Source organism: Diadema antillarum, unplaced genomic scaffold, assembly GCF_040938485.1.
Source record: "Diadema antillarum isolate AM-2024a unplaced genomic scaffold, OU_Dant_1.0 seq00000834_RagTag, whole genome shotgun sequence".
NCBI classification, from domain to species: Eukaryota; Metazoa; Echinodermata; class Echinoidea; order Diadematoida; family Diadematidae; genus Diadema; species Diadema antillarum.
The window spans coordinates 73,675-91,486 of NW_027271710.1; the positions used below are offsets into that span (position 1 = coordinate 73,675).

A 17,812-nucleotide genomic window follows, 5' to 3' on the forward strand; every position below is an offset into this window, starting at 1 on the left:
TCGGAAAATTCATACAGATCAGTAATCTGTAAATGTAGACGCACAAAAAAGTGAAAATATAACAAATTGGCAATCATCACGTCGCAAAACGCGAACAACCATGTGTTCGCAGTGAGATGAACGCCAAAGATTGCCGATCTTCGTCGATACTAATTCTGTAGGAGAATCTACTTTACAAGCAAAAGTCATGGTAAGTTCGCTTATTTTGTAATTTACATATTTCATTTGGAAGATGTCCATCACTTTGAGAGAATAATGATATATTTCCATGTCACATGTGCCATTGTTGACACTGCAACACACATTATAGACTGGATGTAGTCCCATACGTATTAGCTGGTGCTGGCAGGGTACATGCTAGCCCCGGAGACCGCGCCGCCATAACCAGGCGCGGTCCTGGCGGCTTCCCCGCAGTTTCGCTTATGTGAGAATAACGAATAGCTCCCATATTCTGTGTGCTTGTGCAAGTGATTGTGAATTCTGTGAACATCGGTGAGCTGCTAAGTAGACATCATTTTGTGCATCACAAGCAATGAAATGCCTCAAACAGTCGCCGATGATAGTCATTTAGGTTTCATCGACCCATGTAAGTATTCCTAGTAGAGTAAAATATCCCGTTTGCGGCAGTTTAAGCATTGTTAAGGGTTTTTCCAACTTGTAAACAAATCAGGCAAATTATTTTCAACCATTTCATATATCATAGACAAGATTATTCATTAACGCAATTGTTTTCATAAAAGAAATTTACCATTGACCAACGCAGTTTTCATGATTTACCAGGGTAAAACCCGGCACAATTTTCGCCGATAACGGCGATATGCGACGTAGTATTTCTGCTTGCGGCACGATGTACAATCCCTATGCAATGCGCGCGTGCTCCGCGATCTTTAGCTGAACGCCTTCACATGTCTCACGAACATTGCGTAAGCGCCAATTCCCATTGCGAAAGCACGTAAAAATAGCGGGCGCACATGCATTGGCCGCAAACAAGATCGTAATTCTGGCGGTGTTGTTGATGTCTTTCTCGTGTTTTTCTCATTTTTTTTCGATGGTAACATCCACTTTCCGAAAAAAATGGCGGCCCACATCGGCTCGCGGAAGTTCTATTTTACGTGAGGATATGTTTTCAAAATCCATGAACATCGAGAAAACGACAAAAAATCAAGTTTCTTGGACCATTGTGTCTTAACTGTTATGTTAAGAAGTACCGAAAATTTCATTTTGGATGCGATATGTTGTTATTTAGGTGAGAAAATTTCACTTTCGTCAGAGATCGTGCCCATTTTATCGGTTGGTTTTTGTTGATTGCTAGTGTGTTAGTATATGTGTAGTGTGCATGTAACAGTGCAATGCAGTGTTTAGCGGTATATCACCGTGTATGTTGTACCTGCCGCGAACGGCTGCACGGCCGCTTACTGACGCAGTTACTCTAGTTTCTGTTGAAAAATTAAGGAAATATAGCGCCGCAAAGGCACCCGTTTGTTCAACATGAAGATCTGATATGGGATGTTCTTGGTACAATGTTCTTGGACGTAAAGACGTAAAGCAGTGCTTTGTAGACTAAACTCCTTCTAGTTATTCAGTAAATTAGTTTACTTTGACCCAAAATACACTTGTAATTGGAAATTGCATCTGACTAATAAGAGACTGAGTCTACAAAGTTGGATGTCGATAGGCAGTGATTAGAAATTTAAACTTTAAACTTTTACACTCTAACGTACAGTTTAACACAGTCTTACAAGAGTCGGAAAATTTTGATGGCTTGAAATGCTGCTCGGCACATAAGCAATCGGTACATTACAGTACAAATTTGTTCAGTGCATACAGGAAGGGTCGATCGTTTGATCTGAATGTACAGGTTTGTAGCGATGACAGCGGCTTTTTCTTTGGTACCTGGTGGTGGTGTCTTTTATTAACTAAATTTGCTTTTTGCTTTTCCTCAGCCAAGTCTTGCTGTAGTGGCTGTATACAACATGGTTGAGCACACGTGTGTGCATCCTCTACAATAATATCTTTTCTTCTTTCCTTTTTCTTTCATTGTCAAGTACTCCTAACTTTCCCTTTTCTTAATCTCTTTTTTTTTGGGGGGGGGGGGTTCTTCTTGTCTAACTTTTCTCAATTTCCTATTCTAGTACTGGTATTCAATCTGATTTATTTTGCCTATCACTCTGTTCTTTATTTCCTTCTGGTTATCTTTCCCTCCGTCTTCATGCACCTTTCCTTTCTTTTCCTTCCAATATCTTTCCTCTGTTTCCATCTAATTAGGTGATCCGAGTATCCTCTCGGATCACCTTCTGTATCTGTACTGATTCTTTATTCTTCTTTCTTTGTTTCTTTCTTTATTTCTCCTCAAAAGTTGTGCAGAGGTTAGCTCAGAAAGTGCTATGCCTATCAAGTTCAAACTTATACCATGTATGTATCGTGTCCCAAAGACGACAGATCAAGTAAAATCATTGTGATCAGTTGACCGTGACGTCACTATGACGTCATTATATGAAAACACATTCTCAATCATATCTCATTAATGGGATGGAATTTTTAAATGAAATTTACGTCACATATATTTCAAGTCAAGCGAATTCTATTCATATTGTCAAAATTTATATTTTCTCTTAAAACGTGCGCGTACGCGCGCGTTGAAATATTTGTATGCTCCAATCAAGCCCAAAATTTTTTTGCACACGTTTCAGACCATTTAGAGCATTTTTTGAAAAAATGAAAAAATCGGACGGACGCGTACGCGCGCGCGCATATACGCACGCACAGCTCATATGCAATAGAAATTTCCCATTTTTTTCACTGTGATCAGATGTCTGAAATGTGAAGGAATATTTCTACCAAGTTTCAAGTCAATCCGACTCAATATGACGTCATACGGGCCCGTCAAAGTTGAAATTCCGCGCGCGCGTCAATGGCGATAGACAGTGCAACTATGCCAAAAAACCGCAAATCTTAAATCCGATTTTACTCGTCAGGATGGACGGTGACCCCCCATTTCCTTTACATATTCTGAAAGCTGATGAGTTGTATATGTCATTTCATGGGTTGGCGATGCTGAAAAAATGATTAAAAGATATCAAATTTCTTAATAAAGTAAAAAAAGTAAATTTTCAAAATGACGTCATCAAATTTCAAGTTTACTCGAGCGTATCTCACTTATCCTTTGCCAATTTTCACCCAAATTTCAATATGTTGTAGCTTATGAAATGCTCTTTCATAAATTAAATACACAATTTTCATTAGATGACGACATCACCTCGAAAAAATGGATTGAAGGTAACCTTGTCAAATTTGACCAGTTTACGTGTAATCTCTATGGGAGTGCAATTTTTATGGAAATGAAAATTGACATGACTATCTTTATCGAGCACTAGCTCACTTATGCTTTAGTGAATTTCTCTAAGGTTTTAATATGTTGTAGCTGAGACGTAGGGCTATCGTAAGTGTGCCCTTTGTTTTTTCATACGTTGTCGGGATCACGTGAAAAAACTTGGTTGAAATTAAAGTTTATCTTCGATGTATTGAGATATTCCTTTCTTTTTGCAACTTTATGTGCAATAACTCAAGAAAAACATACCCTATCACCACCATATTTTGCACATGTTTAGTTCATGTCACGAACATTATTTCATAAAATAACAACTACTTGATCAGACGCCATCTTGGGTATGTAAATTAGGGTCAAAGGTCATAAATGTTTCATCCTGTATCTTGGTGAATACATGACCTATCTTTCCCATATTTTGCACACGTAAAATCCATGTTACAGGGATCATTTCATAAAATAACCACTTTTTGCTCAGATGCCATCTTGTCTGTGCAAAGTGGGGCCAAAGGTCATATGTACTTCTTTTTCTATGTTCGCTATGACGTGTTATCTCTATGGGAGGGAATTTTTTAGATGTGAAAATTGACATGACTCTCTTTATCGAGCACTATCTTACTTATGCTTCGGTGAATTTCTCTCAGATTTTGATATGTTGTAGCTGAGACTTTGCAGTATCAGGACTCGAATCATTGATAAAAAAAATCGGATCACCTTAATTTGTCAGTGATGACAAATTACAATCTCTAGTGTATATTTTTTTCTTTTCCTTCCTATTCATCTTTCCTTTCATCCACTGTATGATCCAGTTTTGATTTATCTCTCATTTTATTATTCTATCTTTTCTTCTTTTTTTTTGTTTTTGATCTTGAATTCTTTTTTGCTCTCCTCTCTTCTTTTCAAACATATATCCATCTCTCCCTTTCTTTCCATTATTATAATGTAAGTGTCTCTTCTTTCTTTCCTTCTATATATCTTTTTTTTTTTCATTTTAAATCTATTTTCTATTTTGTAAATCTTTTGTTTTACTTCTTCCAGGTTTACCTTGTTAGTAGTTTTAAATTAATTTCCTTTTTTCCATTTTCCTATCCTTTTTCTTTATATTCTTTCACCCTTGTCTTATAATCACATTTTTGAATAATTTTCACAATCATATTGAATTCAAACACTCACAAACACACATACACACACACTTTTCTGTTGTTTTTCAATAATCTTTATTTGATTTCTATCATTTCACATTATGACAAAACATTCATCTTGAATGTATGCACACAATATACATTCAACAATGATTGATAAACAACAATAAAAAATCATTCCCTACTTTTAGGGCTCTGAAACCACCCCTTGTAGGTGGTTTCAGAACTTGACCCGATCTGGTCTGATCTGATCTCCTTTTGTCTGTTTATGCTGAGCTGAAAGGCTGCTCTAGGCTGCTATAGGAGGCTTCAGAACCCCCTTTTTGCTTAGCATAAATGGGCGAATTGATTAGCGGGCTATTTGATTATTGGCTTGGGTAAGAGTATCTTTTCTGAGAACTCTTAGGCTTAGGGACACGTGAGGGTGTTCTCATCCTTTATACAGTACCAGTCTTCAAAGACAAGCTGTCCATACATGTATGTTACATGTACTTACTGTAGTGCAGGAATATGGGCTCGTGGCTGGATGACTTATTGTTTTCAAGGTAAATCACCAGGCTTTCAAGAGCACCTGCAATATATGTACAGGCTGGACTTGATCTTCAAACTGCTGCCCACTGGAGAACAGTGCAGTGTAACTGGTTCTTTGTTTTGTTTTGTTTTGTTTTTTCTTCTGGTAGGGCATTTTTAGTACATAGTTCTTCACATGGGTTTCCAGCCATTATTCCTCCACATAATTCTTCTTGCTGCATGCATGATCAAGAGCTAGCACTTGTTTGTTTGTTTGTTGTTAGCTATGCTTTTTTGAGAATGAACTTTTGTGAGCAGTATTGGACCGCTTGATTAGCCTAAGGTGGATTTCTCCTATGCAGGGACACCTAAATTAGCTACTGTGTGCTTTTGCACAATATGTCTTTGTACAAATTTAAAAAAAGAAAGTAATTCTCAAAATGCTCTCTTCTTTCTCTGCTACTGTAGGCGATGCTGTCATTGTTTGAGCATGCCTCAGGCTATGGCCTGTTTGCCATGAAGGAATTTGAGGAGGTCTCCATGCTCCACAGCCAAGTTCAGGAATCTGTCACAGACTTTGCCAAGTTCGCCTCACTCGTCAAGCTCCAGGCCTTTTCGCCCTTCAAGTCTGGCGTCAATGCTCTGGACAACATCAACAGCATCTCTGAAGGTTTGGGCAACATGGAACTCTCCCCATCTTATTTACTACTACTACTACTACTACTACTTACTACTACTACTACTACTACTACTACTACTAGTACTACTACTACTACTACTACCACTACTACCACTACTACCACTACTGCTACTACTACTTCTACTACTACTAATAATAATGATAATAATAATAATAAAAATAATAATAATTGCATTTATATGGCATTTTATATGGGAGTTTCTAAGTGCACTGGTGCAATTTATGAGAGAAAACTGGTAAACATGATAACATAAGGCAGGGCTGCACACTAACCCGTTTTTCTATTGGTTGGACCAGTAGGTACCCAGTTTTTCCATTGTTTGCTGGTCCATTCCTGAATTTAAGTTACTGGTTTTACAGTGATTTTTACTGGTCCTTGGCCATCGGACCAGTGCCAGTGTGCAGCATTGCATAAGGACAGTGCAAAACCAAAGTAATAGTAACATAATGAGATAAAAAATAAAAAATACATATATATGTGATATTATGATCAACAACTTACTGTGTGCACCTCCCCCCCCCCCCCCCCCCCAAAAAAAAAAAAAAAAAAATTAAAGATACAACTGATTAAAAAGATGATTTTGGAGGAGGGTTTTACATAATTCAATAGATGAGACATTCTGAATATGAAGAGGAAGTTTATGCCAAAGGATGTGGGTAATGGACGAGAAGGCTCGGTCACCATAACGGGTTTTTGTATGTGGGCAGTGAAGTAAGTGGAGAGAGGAAGATGAACGGAGGGGTCTGGCAGAAGAGGGGGAATGGCAGCTTCATGAATTGATGGGGTTTCTCAAAATACAAATCAAAACAAAATAAACTGGCTACAAGGAATTCATAATATTTGAACATGCACAGTGTAAATTTGTAAGTGACATGTAAGTATGATGATTTACAGTATTCATGTAGGTAGCATGGGACTGTGGGGTTTATTTTTTTTTTTAATGATACATTGTGGTTGTTTTGTTTGTATATATACTGGAACATTCAAATGTCCATGATACTACTTCATTCTCTGAAAGAGAATTCAGTGGAATGACCCATATTTGTGCTGTACAGTATGCTTCTATGTTATTTATCAGAGTTTGTGCTCTACAATCATAAGCCAATGTGGTAATAAATTCAGGTAGCATGTTGATTGTCTAAATGTTACCAGGACTGGACTTTGTGTCTGGTCACACAGACATGTATCAGTGTATTCTCGTCAAGTCTGCGAAACCCTGTCTGTACTCCTCAACAGCGACATTGGGGCATTTAATACTGTCAGTGCCTCCCTTGCCTCAAACAGGTGTCATGACGGAGGACCTCAAGCTGTTTCTCGACACAAACCTCCCGGAGAGCTCAAAGAAGAGGAAGAAGATCACATTGGGGGTCAACGATGCGAAGATTGGAGCAGCCATACAGGAGGAACTGGGGGTCCCATGCCAGACCGGGGGAACCTTCTCAGAAATAGCCAGAGGTGGGCTGTGGAGAGCTTGTCATTACATGTATACCTTTTAAGTTTCCTCAATAAGGCACTCTCCTCATTGTAGAGATTGTCAGTTCACTGGTCTCTCAGTTTCCTTAACCCTAAAAAGACTGGGGTATTTTGGTAGCTCGAAAGACTGGGGGGGGGGCCTAAAGGGCCCCCCCCCTTAAGATCTCGGCCGTGGATCGCGCGATCGCCGCGGAAATTTGCACAATGGTAGTGTGCGATGTAATCTACAAGATCATATATTTTAATTTTCCAAAATAGTCTTCTTTTATTTTATTTTGATTAATTATGCTAATTTATGCAAGAAATCAGACTTTGTCATCTAAATCAGTAAATAAAGCTCCAAAAGTGCTCATTTTTGGTCTAGATATTCCTTGTAGCATTCTTAGCAAATGCACTTGAAAAAAAATTCGGTATCAAAATTAATTTCTTATTTATTTTATTGTTCTATGAATTTCTTATGTATTTCTTTGTTTTTCGACCTTTTGTTTTTGTTGTTTTTTCAGCAAAATTTGTGGCAGACCCTTTTTGAAGCATAATACTACTAAAACAAATTGATTTTAGCCATTGAGAGTAAAAATAAGCATATTTATATGAACCATGTGATAAAACTCAATTTGTATTGACTTTGTACACAAAATCACATTTTTGAGCCATTTTCGGTCTCACGTGCATGTACAGAAAGTTATGTAACTTCAGAACCGTACCCCCGGGCGTCACAAATTTGGTGTCAAAATGTGCGGGAAACTCGAAAGAAAAAAGTCATAGAGCATCGCGGCGAGAGCATTGCGTGTTGCTGAGTAATTGCGCGAAATGTCGAGGGGGGGGGCCTTTAGCCCCCCCCCCCCCCCCAGTCTTTTTAGGGTTAAGAAGGCACTATACTGATTGTAGAGATTGCCAGTGCAGATCTGTCACAAAGTCTCTTTTATGTGGCACTCTTGTGTGTATCAAGAGAAAATTAAAATCCAGGGTGCATTGTAAGAGTACAGTGGAGACCAACAGAACAGCCGCGGCAAGCTCCTGATTGATAAGGCCATAACAGTGCGACCATGAACATGGGACAGTACAAAGGCCAAATAGGAGGATCAAATTTGATTCAGTTATTGAGTTGGAAAATAGTACAAAGGACTTTAGAACTTAATATTTCTGTGCCCTCATTCTCCTTCCATTAATAATTTTTTTGGCAGGATTGAGATATCACTTCCACCGACTCGTCAAGGGACTGACGGCCCAGTCGGAAGCCAAGGCCCAGCTGGGTCTGGGTCATAGCTATTCCAGGGCAAAGGTCAAGTTCAATGTCAACCGGGCAGACAACATGATCATTCAGTCCATCTGCCTTCTGGACCAGCTGGACAAGGACATCAACACATTCTCCATGAGGATAAAGTGAGTATACCTGGGTTGGCAGTAACAGTGCAAAAGCATTGCGTCAGTTTCAAAATGTACCTGTAGGGCCACTTGCCTCCACAGACTGAAGTAGAATTCAAGTGGGCAAACAAATATTATTTTCCTCCATGAAAATCTTTTGTTGTACACTTTGGGGTGTGCCTACAACAAAGTGGTCAATTTCATGTCACAAATATATAACTTAATTTCTTCGCTGTTTCCTGCTTGGTGTGCACCTTTACAGCTTAATGTGACATATGAAGCAATTCATGGAAGAGACATAGCAATATACTGTATAAGCCATTATTTTCGCCTACAGATATTTTCACGAATGAGGAGGTCAAAGACATTTTCATGTGATGTTATTTTCACAAATTGACACTGAGGCTGTCGTAAGTGCACTATTACCGTAGTGTATGGCAACATTTTCATGTGTTGTTGAATTCGTGGTCTGACAATAGTTCACAAAATTCAAAAAAAAATTAAAACTATTATCCTAGTGTATGGCAACATTTTCATGTGTTATTAAATTCATAGTCTGACAATGATTCACGAAATTCATGAAAATTATACCCCTACGAAAATAAGAGCTTATCCAGTAGTCCCAAATCATCAAGTGTATGGTGCCCTTCGCAAAGCATGATGAGCAGTCACAGCACAATTTCTCAAATTAATGAATGTTTCCACTGTACTCTATCCTTTCAAATGACTGCACTCATAAAAGGGTTAGAGATACAGAGTTAAACAAAACCAAAACCAGAACAAAACTTTTTAGGGGATCATTTTTTTTTTTTTTTTGGGGGGGGGGGGGGGGGGGGAATAACAACCCTTGCGCTCTGAAAAAAAGAAAGTTGAGTGCTATGTACGAGAAATAAAGGAATTTCTTGTTCTCTCTGTTTGTTGCTCACAGTCTCTCTTAGATTTAGCCTTGTCCCCAGCAGTGTTTAGCCACCATTGACTGGAAAACAAAGGCAGCTTATATCTGAACCATGTGTCCTGTTTGATGTGCATGAGTCATCATTCGTTCCAATAATCAGTCCTCCTTTCTTGGCATCTGCAAACTCTCCTGCCATGTTTGTGAGATGAATGCAACCCAGGAGGAAGATCAAAGTGATGAAACCTTCGGTGCCAGAATTCTCTCTCTATTCTGGGTCCATCCTCTAGCATCATGACAATCACATCTGAGATAAACAGAAAGGAATACTAATAATGATATGATGTCGATGGTGATAGCAAAAGTAATGTCTTCAGTTTCAGATTTTTGTTTAGACGTTTGATGCTTTGATGAAACTTATATTTAGTGATGTTTTGAATGTGGGTTTTCCTTTTCAGTTGCTCTCTTTATTGCACTAGTTGTATCTTGATTTAGTAGGGTATGTGTAGATTGAGTTGCTTTAACTTTGTGTTTATTCATGATTTATGGTGTCACTCTGGTCCACCCTCCCCCCCCCCCCCCCCCCAGAAATCAGAAAGTTAATGGCTTTGGGCTATTATTCATACCAAAAACAATTTAAATTAATGAATATATGTGAGATGCATGAAAATTATGTTCTTAAAAAAAAAAAAAAAAAACGACCTGCAATTTTAGTAATTTTCATGTGAGATAAAAATGTGTGAAATAGTGCTGATTAGCCAGTGTGAGTGAGAATAGGGAAATAAAATGTGTTTTTTTTTTCCAATCTTGTCTCTAGGGAATGGTACTCCTACCACTTCCCCGAACTGGTCAAGATCGTCCCGGACAACGCACTCTATGCCAAGGTGGCCCACTTCATCCAGAACCGCAAGGAGCTGACCGAAGACTCCCTGGAGGGGCTGGAGGAGCTTGTGATGGACAGCGCAAAGGCTCAGGCCATTCTGGACGCTGCTCGGTCATCCATGGGTTAGTGCTCAGTCAGTCAATCCCATAATACACAGAGTCGTAATTGGCACGGGAGACCCTCTGTGGAGCTGTCTCGGTATCGCTGGTAGTGAAAGAGAGATGCAGATGATAATGAGAGGTTGATTTGGAATGAAGCATTCCTAACTTCATAATCCCCACCCCCAACAGTTCAGCGCATATACTATACACACCATATATTTGGCAGTGTGAATTAGGACTTTTTGACAATGTCGTTAAATTGACGATCTTGTCAGGAGTACAGAAATGACCAGAGAACTGAAAGCGCGCACATTGTATTCATGTAGGGATTAAATTTATTATTGTTCAATTCATGATCAGCACCAGACTCGCAGAATTTGTTTTAATAAAAACCCTGCTAAATATATGTAGTATACAGTATAAGATCCTCCTTTCTTGGCATCTCCAAACTGTCCTGCCATGTTTGTGAGATGAATGCAACCCAGGAGGAAGATCAAAGTGATGAAACCTTCGGTGCCAGAATTCTCTCTCTATTCTGGGTCCATCCTCTAGCGTCACGACAAAATATATATATATTTTTTTTTTTGGCAGGGTTATTTTCAGTAGATATCCCTGAGGTAAAAATACTACATAGTACCCTTTATAACTCCCCTTTCAACACATTACATTTTTTTTCAATGAATCTCAAATGTAGTGTGAAATAAAATCAGCAAATGTAACTTCATGACTCTAGCAGAGTTAACGCATCCCCATTGTGTAGAGACTTCTCCCAGCATTACCTTTCCTGGTGATGTTTTTGCATGCATGCACAAAGTTGAAGTGTCCTTTTCCACAAGCCTTGCCCAGATTTTGATAGCAAACTTTTTCCAGAGATGCCAGTTTTCTGACTAAAGCCTGAATTCAGGCATTTGGTAGTACCAAAGTTTAGGCTCTTTCATGTATCAAGTAGCATAATGTAGGTGTATTTTCAAGCCCTCTCTTTCATTCTAAGTGGCATCATAGTCTTTCATAGTGGCCCTTCCATATGTTAAAATACAATAGCAGATTGAATTTCAGCAACAATGAAATTCTTGCATGTGCAAATGATGAGATCTTTCCTGAGAGGATTGTGCAATAAAGACTACAGTAAATCCTTTGGAGCTAAAGATTAGCTTGATGGAGCAAAATCCCTATCTTGTACCTATAAAGTGAATTTGTAATCATCTTGCTACTATCGTGTTTGTCTGTGTCTCTGTTTGTATGTGCATGTATCCCATCCAGGAATGGACATTTCTCCCATCGACCTCATCAACATTGAGAGGTTTGCCACCCGTGTCATTGCCCTCTCTGACTACCGGAAGAGCCTCCACACGTACCTCACAGACAAGATGCACGCCGTGGCACCAAATCTCTCAGCCCTGATTGGCGAACAGGTAAGCGGGCATTTTCCTGCGCCCAATGTCCCTTTCGGATGGATTTTACCCATAGGTATCCCATGGAAATAATTATCGGTGATCACAACAGGAAGAGTTCTACTTGTTATCTTAGATAGAGTTACTCGTACCTGCTTACCTTTCTGAGCAAACAATAAAGTGGGATAAAAATCACAAGCTCAAAAACATAATTCACAGTGTCACTAGTAAGTGTGGCAGAACATGCTTCATGAGGTTGTCACTGTTGGAGAGCTTTTCATACTGGAGTCTTTTGACAAACCACTGTCAAACTCTCAATAATATGAGTAGGATGTGAAGAGAGTAACCTGTGCTTCAACGTCCATTAGTGTTACATTGGTACTTCAATTGGAGTTGACCAGATACCTATTTCAAATTTGAAAATTTCAACAAGTACAATCAAAGAGCCTGATTAAAAACTTGCCCACTTTGGAAGAGATGCCAGAATTTTAACAGGAAAGTCTGTGTAAGTTTAGACAACGGCAGTGCAATATCAGGTCCAGTTTACCTTTTGGAGCAGTGATTTAAAAAATGTTCAAGATATCACATTTGATGCATATCTGTAGGTCAGTTGTATCACAAAACATCCCACCATATGAAATTTTTGCAATAAAGCCTAAAATATAAGGAGATATCACTATTTTTCATTAAACCATAACTGTAGATGGTTTAGTCTGGAAACATTTTCATTATAACTATTGTTCACATTTTGTATATTCAACAATGCATTGGTTGTTTCTATCCCTAACTCACATTTTAGAGCTATTTTGCAGCACTAATGCTGGGTTTTTGTTTCATCTGCAAATGGTAAATTATGCCTTTAACAGGAAAGTGTGTATGACAAGGGAAGTGCTATTCTTGAATATTGCTATATTGCAACCAGCGGTTAAATAGTGGCAAAAAAACAAATTTCCAGTGGGTTTTTACATTTATCACGATCATTTGATTCAAAGCCATGATCTCAAGATTGTATGTTGTGTAAATGGACTGTTTATGTGCTGGTGTTGCAAGGATTTATTTCTGTATAATGCATTGCAGTCAAGAACAAATGGATATTGAGATATTGCGGGATGAGTGGGGGATATCATTTTACTGATGCTGTCCCTTAACCCTTTATTGGTAATGTCCTTTCAGTTCTGATGGGCACAGAAAACTCCAATGTTGTACACACTGTCCAATGTCTCTGGCATAGGAAGGGTTAGAAAATATCCCTGTGATAACCCAGAACTATTCAGTTTTTTTGCTTGTGACTTTGCTTCAAAGAGCTGTATGGTGAGATGATTTTGAGTGATGAGTGTGTTGCCTGTTAGGCATGATATTACATGAAGAGCTCTGGTGCAGCATCTCTCTTTCATTTCTTGCTGTCCCTATTAAGGTCGGTGCCCGCCTCATCTCCCACGCTGGCAGTCTCACCAACCTTGCCAAGTACCCCGCATCCACGGTGCAGATCCTAGGGGCCGAGAAGGCTCTCTTCAGGTGCGAAGGAGTTTAGCAGGATATCATATCACTGCAAACTATGTGTCTGTGTGTTCAAAATTTGGAATGTTGAATGGGCTTGCCTCTTCTTTTTTTAATGTTCTGACCTAAGAATATATGCTCAAGAGATATCCCATATGAAGAATGTTTGACTATGATATAATACGGCTACTAGTTAATCTCTCGACAAGATGCATTTCAGTGTTGCTTCTTTTGTAGTTTGAAATAGTTTGGCTTGGTAATATCAGAAAGACCCCCTATTCTTACTGTTCTGAAGAGACTCCTTCTATTACAGACTATGCTCATCATTACTGATACTTCTACACTACTACTACTACTACTACTGCTGCTGCTGCTACTTCAGCTACTACTTCTACTGCTGCTGCTATTACTCCAACTCCTACTGCTGCTGCTATTACTCCAACTCCTACTACTGCTGCTACTACTACTACTACTACTACTACTACGACTACTACTACTACTTCTACCACCACCACTACTACTACCACCACCTTCACCAGTTCTTGAAGATCATTTTTGAAACATGTGTGCTGTTTGGTGTGCATGAACCATTGTTTGTTGTGGAATCAATCCTCCTTTCTTGGCATCTCCAAACTCTCCTGCCATGTTTGTGAGATGAATGCAACCCAGGAGGAAGATCAACGTGATGAAACCTTCGGTGCCAGAATTCTCTCTCTATTCTGGGTCCATCCTCTAGCATCATGACAATTATCCCCCTCAAAAAAAAACAAAAAAACAAACTAACAAGCAACCAAACAAGAGTAGTATTGATAATGAGTGTCAATGGTGATAGCAAAACTTATGTCAGATTTTAACTACTATTTCTTCTCTTTCTGTTACTCTTACTGCTACTACTAGTACTTTGGCTCTTTCTGTTACTATTACGACTACTTCGGCTACTACTACTTCTACTACTGCTACTACTAATACTACTACCACTGCTACTACTACTACTACTACTACCACTACTACCACTACTACTACTACTACTACTACTACTACTATTACTACTACTACTACTGCTACTACTTCTACTACTACTACTACTACTACTACCACTACTACTACTACTACTAATACTACTACTACTACTACTATTACTATTACTACTACTGCTACTACTTCTACTACTACTACTACTACTACTACCACTACTACCACTACTACTACTACTACTACTACTACTACTACTACTATTACTACTACTACTACTGCTACTACTTCTACTACTACTACTACTACTACTACCACTACTACTACTACTACTACTACTACTACTACTACTACTACTACTACTACTACTATTACTACTACTACTACTGCTACTACTTCTACTACTACTACTACTACTACTTCTACTTCTACTGCTACTACTATTACAACTCTTTCTCGTACTGCTACTGCTGCTACTTCTTGTAATAGTACAACAAGGAAAAATAGAAGCATGAAAGAATTATCATCCTGCTGATTATAAGACTAATGGCATAATGATAGTAGATTAAAAGCTTTTCAAGTTGCTGAGCCGAAGGATCAGTGAACACTTGACTGCATTGAGAGACATAACTAAATTAGAGACCCTTTTGTACACAGCCCTTAAAGTCTGTGAACAATGTTTATGTTGGCTCATTATTAAATCATTAAAGCTGTGTCTGCACTTTCAGCAGCAGCCAATCCGATAAAGAGTAATCCATTGGGAAATATGTCAGGTAATTAGTTGCAATTACTTCTTGGGGAAGTAGCCATGACTCGGTCCTTGCAACTTTCTGGTCACCGTTTCTATTCGGTAAATGTCTCGTCTTCCAGGGCCCTGAAGACGAGAGGAAACACCCCAAAATACGGCCTCATCTTCCACTCCACATTCATTGGCCGGGCGGGCCAGAAGAACAAGGGCCGCATCTCTCGTTACCTCGCCAACAAGTGCTCGATGGCGTCGCGAATCGACTGTTTCTCAGGTGAGTTCAGTGATTCCCTCCCAGCTGTGGATACAAACCATTGCTGAAATATCACGCAAGAGTGTTATCTGTTTTATAATTTTCAATTTCCTTTCGTTAATTTTCCTTTCAACTTGTCTCCATAGAGAGCATTCCCATATTCAGAGTATATTTTTGTGATTGCTTGTCCCGATCTCAATTACCTGTCTGGTCTTATTACCTCTGCCCAGGAGGTTATGTTTTTACCGGTGATGATTTGTAAGTTTGTGATGTAGGTGATACCGATACAAGACTAATCATTGGTAATGCCGGTGACCTTGTTTCAGAAATCCCCAACTCGGTGTTTGGTGAGAAGCTAAAAGATCAGGTTGAAGAGAGACTCTCATTCTACGAGACGGGAACGGCGCCCCGTAAGAACGTTGATGTCATGCATGAAGCATTGCAGCAGGTGAGAAGATGGCTAAGAGTTGTAAAGAGTAGTGAAGAGTTGAGTAGTAGACAATGTGCGGTACAAGAACATTTTGACTTTTTGAAATGAATGACGAACCTTGTGATAATGCAATTTTGTATGTTTCAACTGAACTGTGGTGTAATACCATTTTATGATATTGACACCTGAGAAATTTCTAAACTGAACCTCTTGAAAAAGAAATATCTCAGAGAGAATGTACAAAGCAAAGATGTGTATCTATCCAGCCTCAATGCTAAACACACACACTAAAAAAAAAAAAAGAAGATGTGGTGAAGTACAAAATGTTTGTATCTGGACTGAATGGGCTTTCAGTGCAGAATTGCCAGACACATATGACATTGCCACACTTGCTATCTTTCATCAATTTGTTAAGAGACGCAAGTAAGGGCCACAATGACAGAAACATATGTCTTAGGCTCTAACGAAATATATCTGTAACTCTGAATTTGAAATTGCAACTTTAGTGAATGCTGCATTGCCGTTGCTCATTTGCACACCACATCAGTTTTGTTAACCCATTTCTGAACACTCCTTTCCTCTCCACCACCTGATGCAGGCCAAAGAGGTGGAGGCAGAACAACTGCGCAAGAAGAAGAAGAAGGAGAAGAAGAAAAAGAGGAAGGCATCTGAGATGGAGGAACCACCTCAAGAAGAAGCTGCCGACGCCACGGGAGAGCCGACAGGCGATGAAAGTGCCGAGGGAGAACCGAAGAAGAAGAAGAAGAAAAAGAAGAAGTCGCTCTCAGCGGAGCCCACGGATGATGCGGACGTGGAGGAGGAGGAGACTGTTGCCATGGAGACAGAGACACCAAAGAAGAAAAAGAAAAAGAAGATGCAGGCAGCTGTTGAGCAGCAGGCAGAGGACGAGGAGAAAGAGCAGGAAGAAGAGGCCGTGGCGGAGGAGACGCCAAAGAAAAAGAAGAAAAAGAAGAAGAGTTTGGGCGGGGATGGGGTAAATGGTGATGAGGATCAGGGGGCAGTGGAGGTAGTCGTCAAGAAGAAGAAAAAGAAGAAGAGTCTTCCGGAGTAGCCTCCTAGTTCTTAGAATATTTCCCGCCTTGAGTCTCATTTTAGACATCATGAAGGTTTCTGTCCAGTGTAAGTCGTCTCAACTGACTTTTCTGGAGAGAACAATTGTAAATATCTCTACTGTGGTAATGAGAGACTTGTTTTTATTCTACTGCAGAAAAGTTATAGTACTGTACTGTCTGCGTTAGGTAATCTAACACATTCTCATATTTCTCCGCAGCTGTCCAGTTATGCATCTTTCAGTTGTATAATGTTTGAATAACAGACAAGTAGAATGGAGCTGTGTTCACACTCGGACTGATAATCCCCCAATGGACACGTGATCTATTTAACCCTCACTGTACCAGGGTCTTTTGACAGTGTGTACAATGCTGTGTGGTTTTCTGTGCCAATTGGTACACACAGCACACAACGGGTTAACACTGATGGTACAAGGAGAGCTAGACCATGTCATGTAAGCATATATTTCCCAAAACATGATTCACCGACCAGGATTTATAGTGTACATATCTTGTCTTATTCTTTTTCTCTCTTTTTTTTCCTCAGCTTGTACATAAATCAGAGTACTTTTTTGACATTTTGTTATTGCTTGTAAAAAATCATTGCTACTGTGAGAACTGAGGAGAAATTATGATCATAAGCCAGTGTTGATTATGCAGAAAGCTGAACTGCTCTCTCATCCCCCCAAGAAATACATAGACAAAACCATAATGCCACCATAATATTATTGTTAGCCATAATTTATGCCCAATTTGTGTGTTTCACTGGACTTTTCCTGTGTTGTATAATGTGATACAAGTTTGAAACGGAAGACGAGCCAATAGTAAGTCAGAAGAAAATTTGTGTTGCCTGCAGGATACATTCAATAATGATCTTTTGAGATACAGCTGTCATTCATATCTCTCCTGAACTGATCTGAAAGAAGTCAACGTGTAATGCTACATGTGAATGCTGTCATGTACTAAGATGAATATGGGCATCATGTACTTGTGTATCTCAACTAGGGGAAGGGATAATGATACAGTCAACCTTGCTTAAGTCGACCTCGCATAAGTCAAATA

General features: G+C 39.3%; 1 protein-coding gene and 3 non-coding genes across 4 annotated transcripts; all 4 read left to right on the plus strand.

The window, feature by feature from the left end:
• The first annotated feature begins 95 nt into the window (after positions 1–95).
• Positions 96–17,491, plus strand: LOC139740093 (nucleolar protein 56-like). The gene is made up of 10 exons (XM_071650682.1): positions 96–190; positions 5,446–5,647; positions 6,963–7,133; positions 8,336–8,534; positions 10,226–10,413; positions 11,653–11,804; positions 13,198–13,298; positions 15,123–15,271; positions 15,577–15,698; positions 16,279–17,491. The coding sequence occupies exons 1-10, from the start codon at positions 188–190 to the stop codon at positions 16,750–16,752; spliced, it is 1,761 nt and encodes a 586-aa protein (XP_071506783.1). The 5' UTR covers positions 96–187; the 3' UTR covers positions 16,753–17,491.
• Positions 9,573–9,711, plus strand: LOC139740096 (small nucleolar RNA SNORA57). Its single transcript, XR_011711544.1, has one exon. It is a non-coding gene; the product is annotated as a small nucleolar RNA SNORA57 (small nucleolar RNA).
• On the plus strand, positions 10,819–10,957 carry LOC139740095 (small nucleolar RNA SNORA57). Its single transcript, XR_011711543.1, has one exon. It is a non-coding gene; the product is annotated as a small nucleolar RNA SNORA57 (small nucleolar RNA).
• LOC139740094 (small nucleolar RNA SNORA57) lies at positions 13,891–14,029 on the plus strand. The gene has a single exon (XR_011711542.1). It is a non-coding gene; the product is annotated as a small nucleolar RNA SNORA57 (small nucleolar RNA).
• Positions 17,492–17,812: the final 321 nt, after the last annotated feature.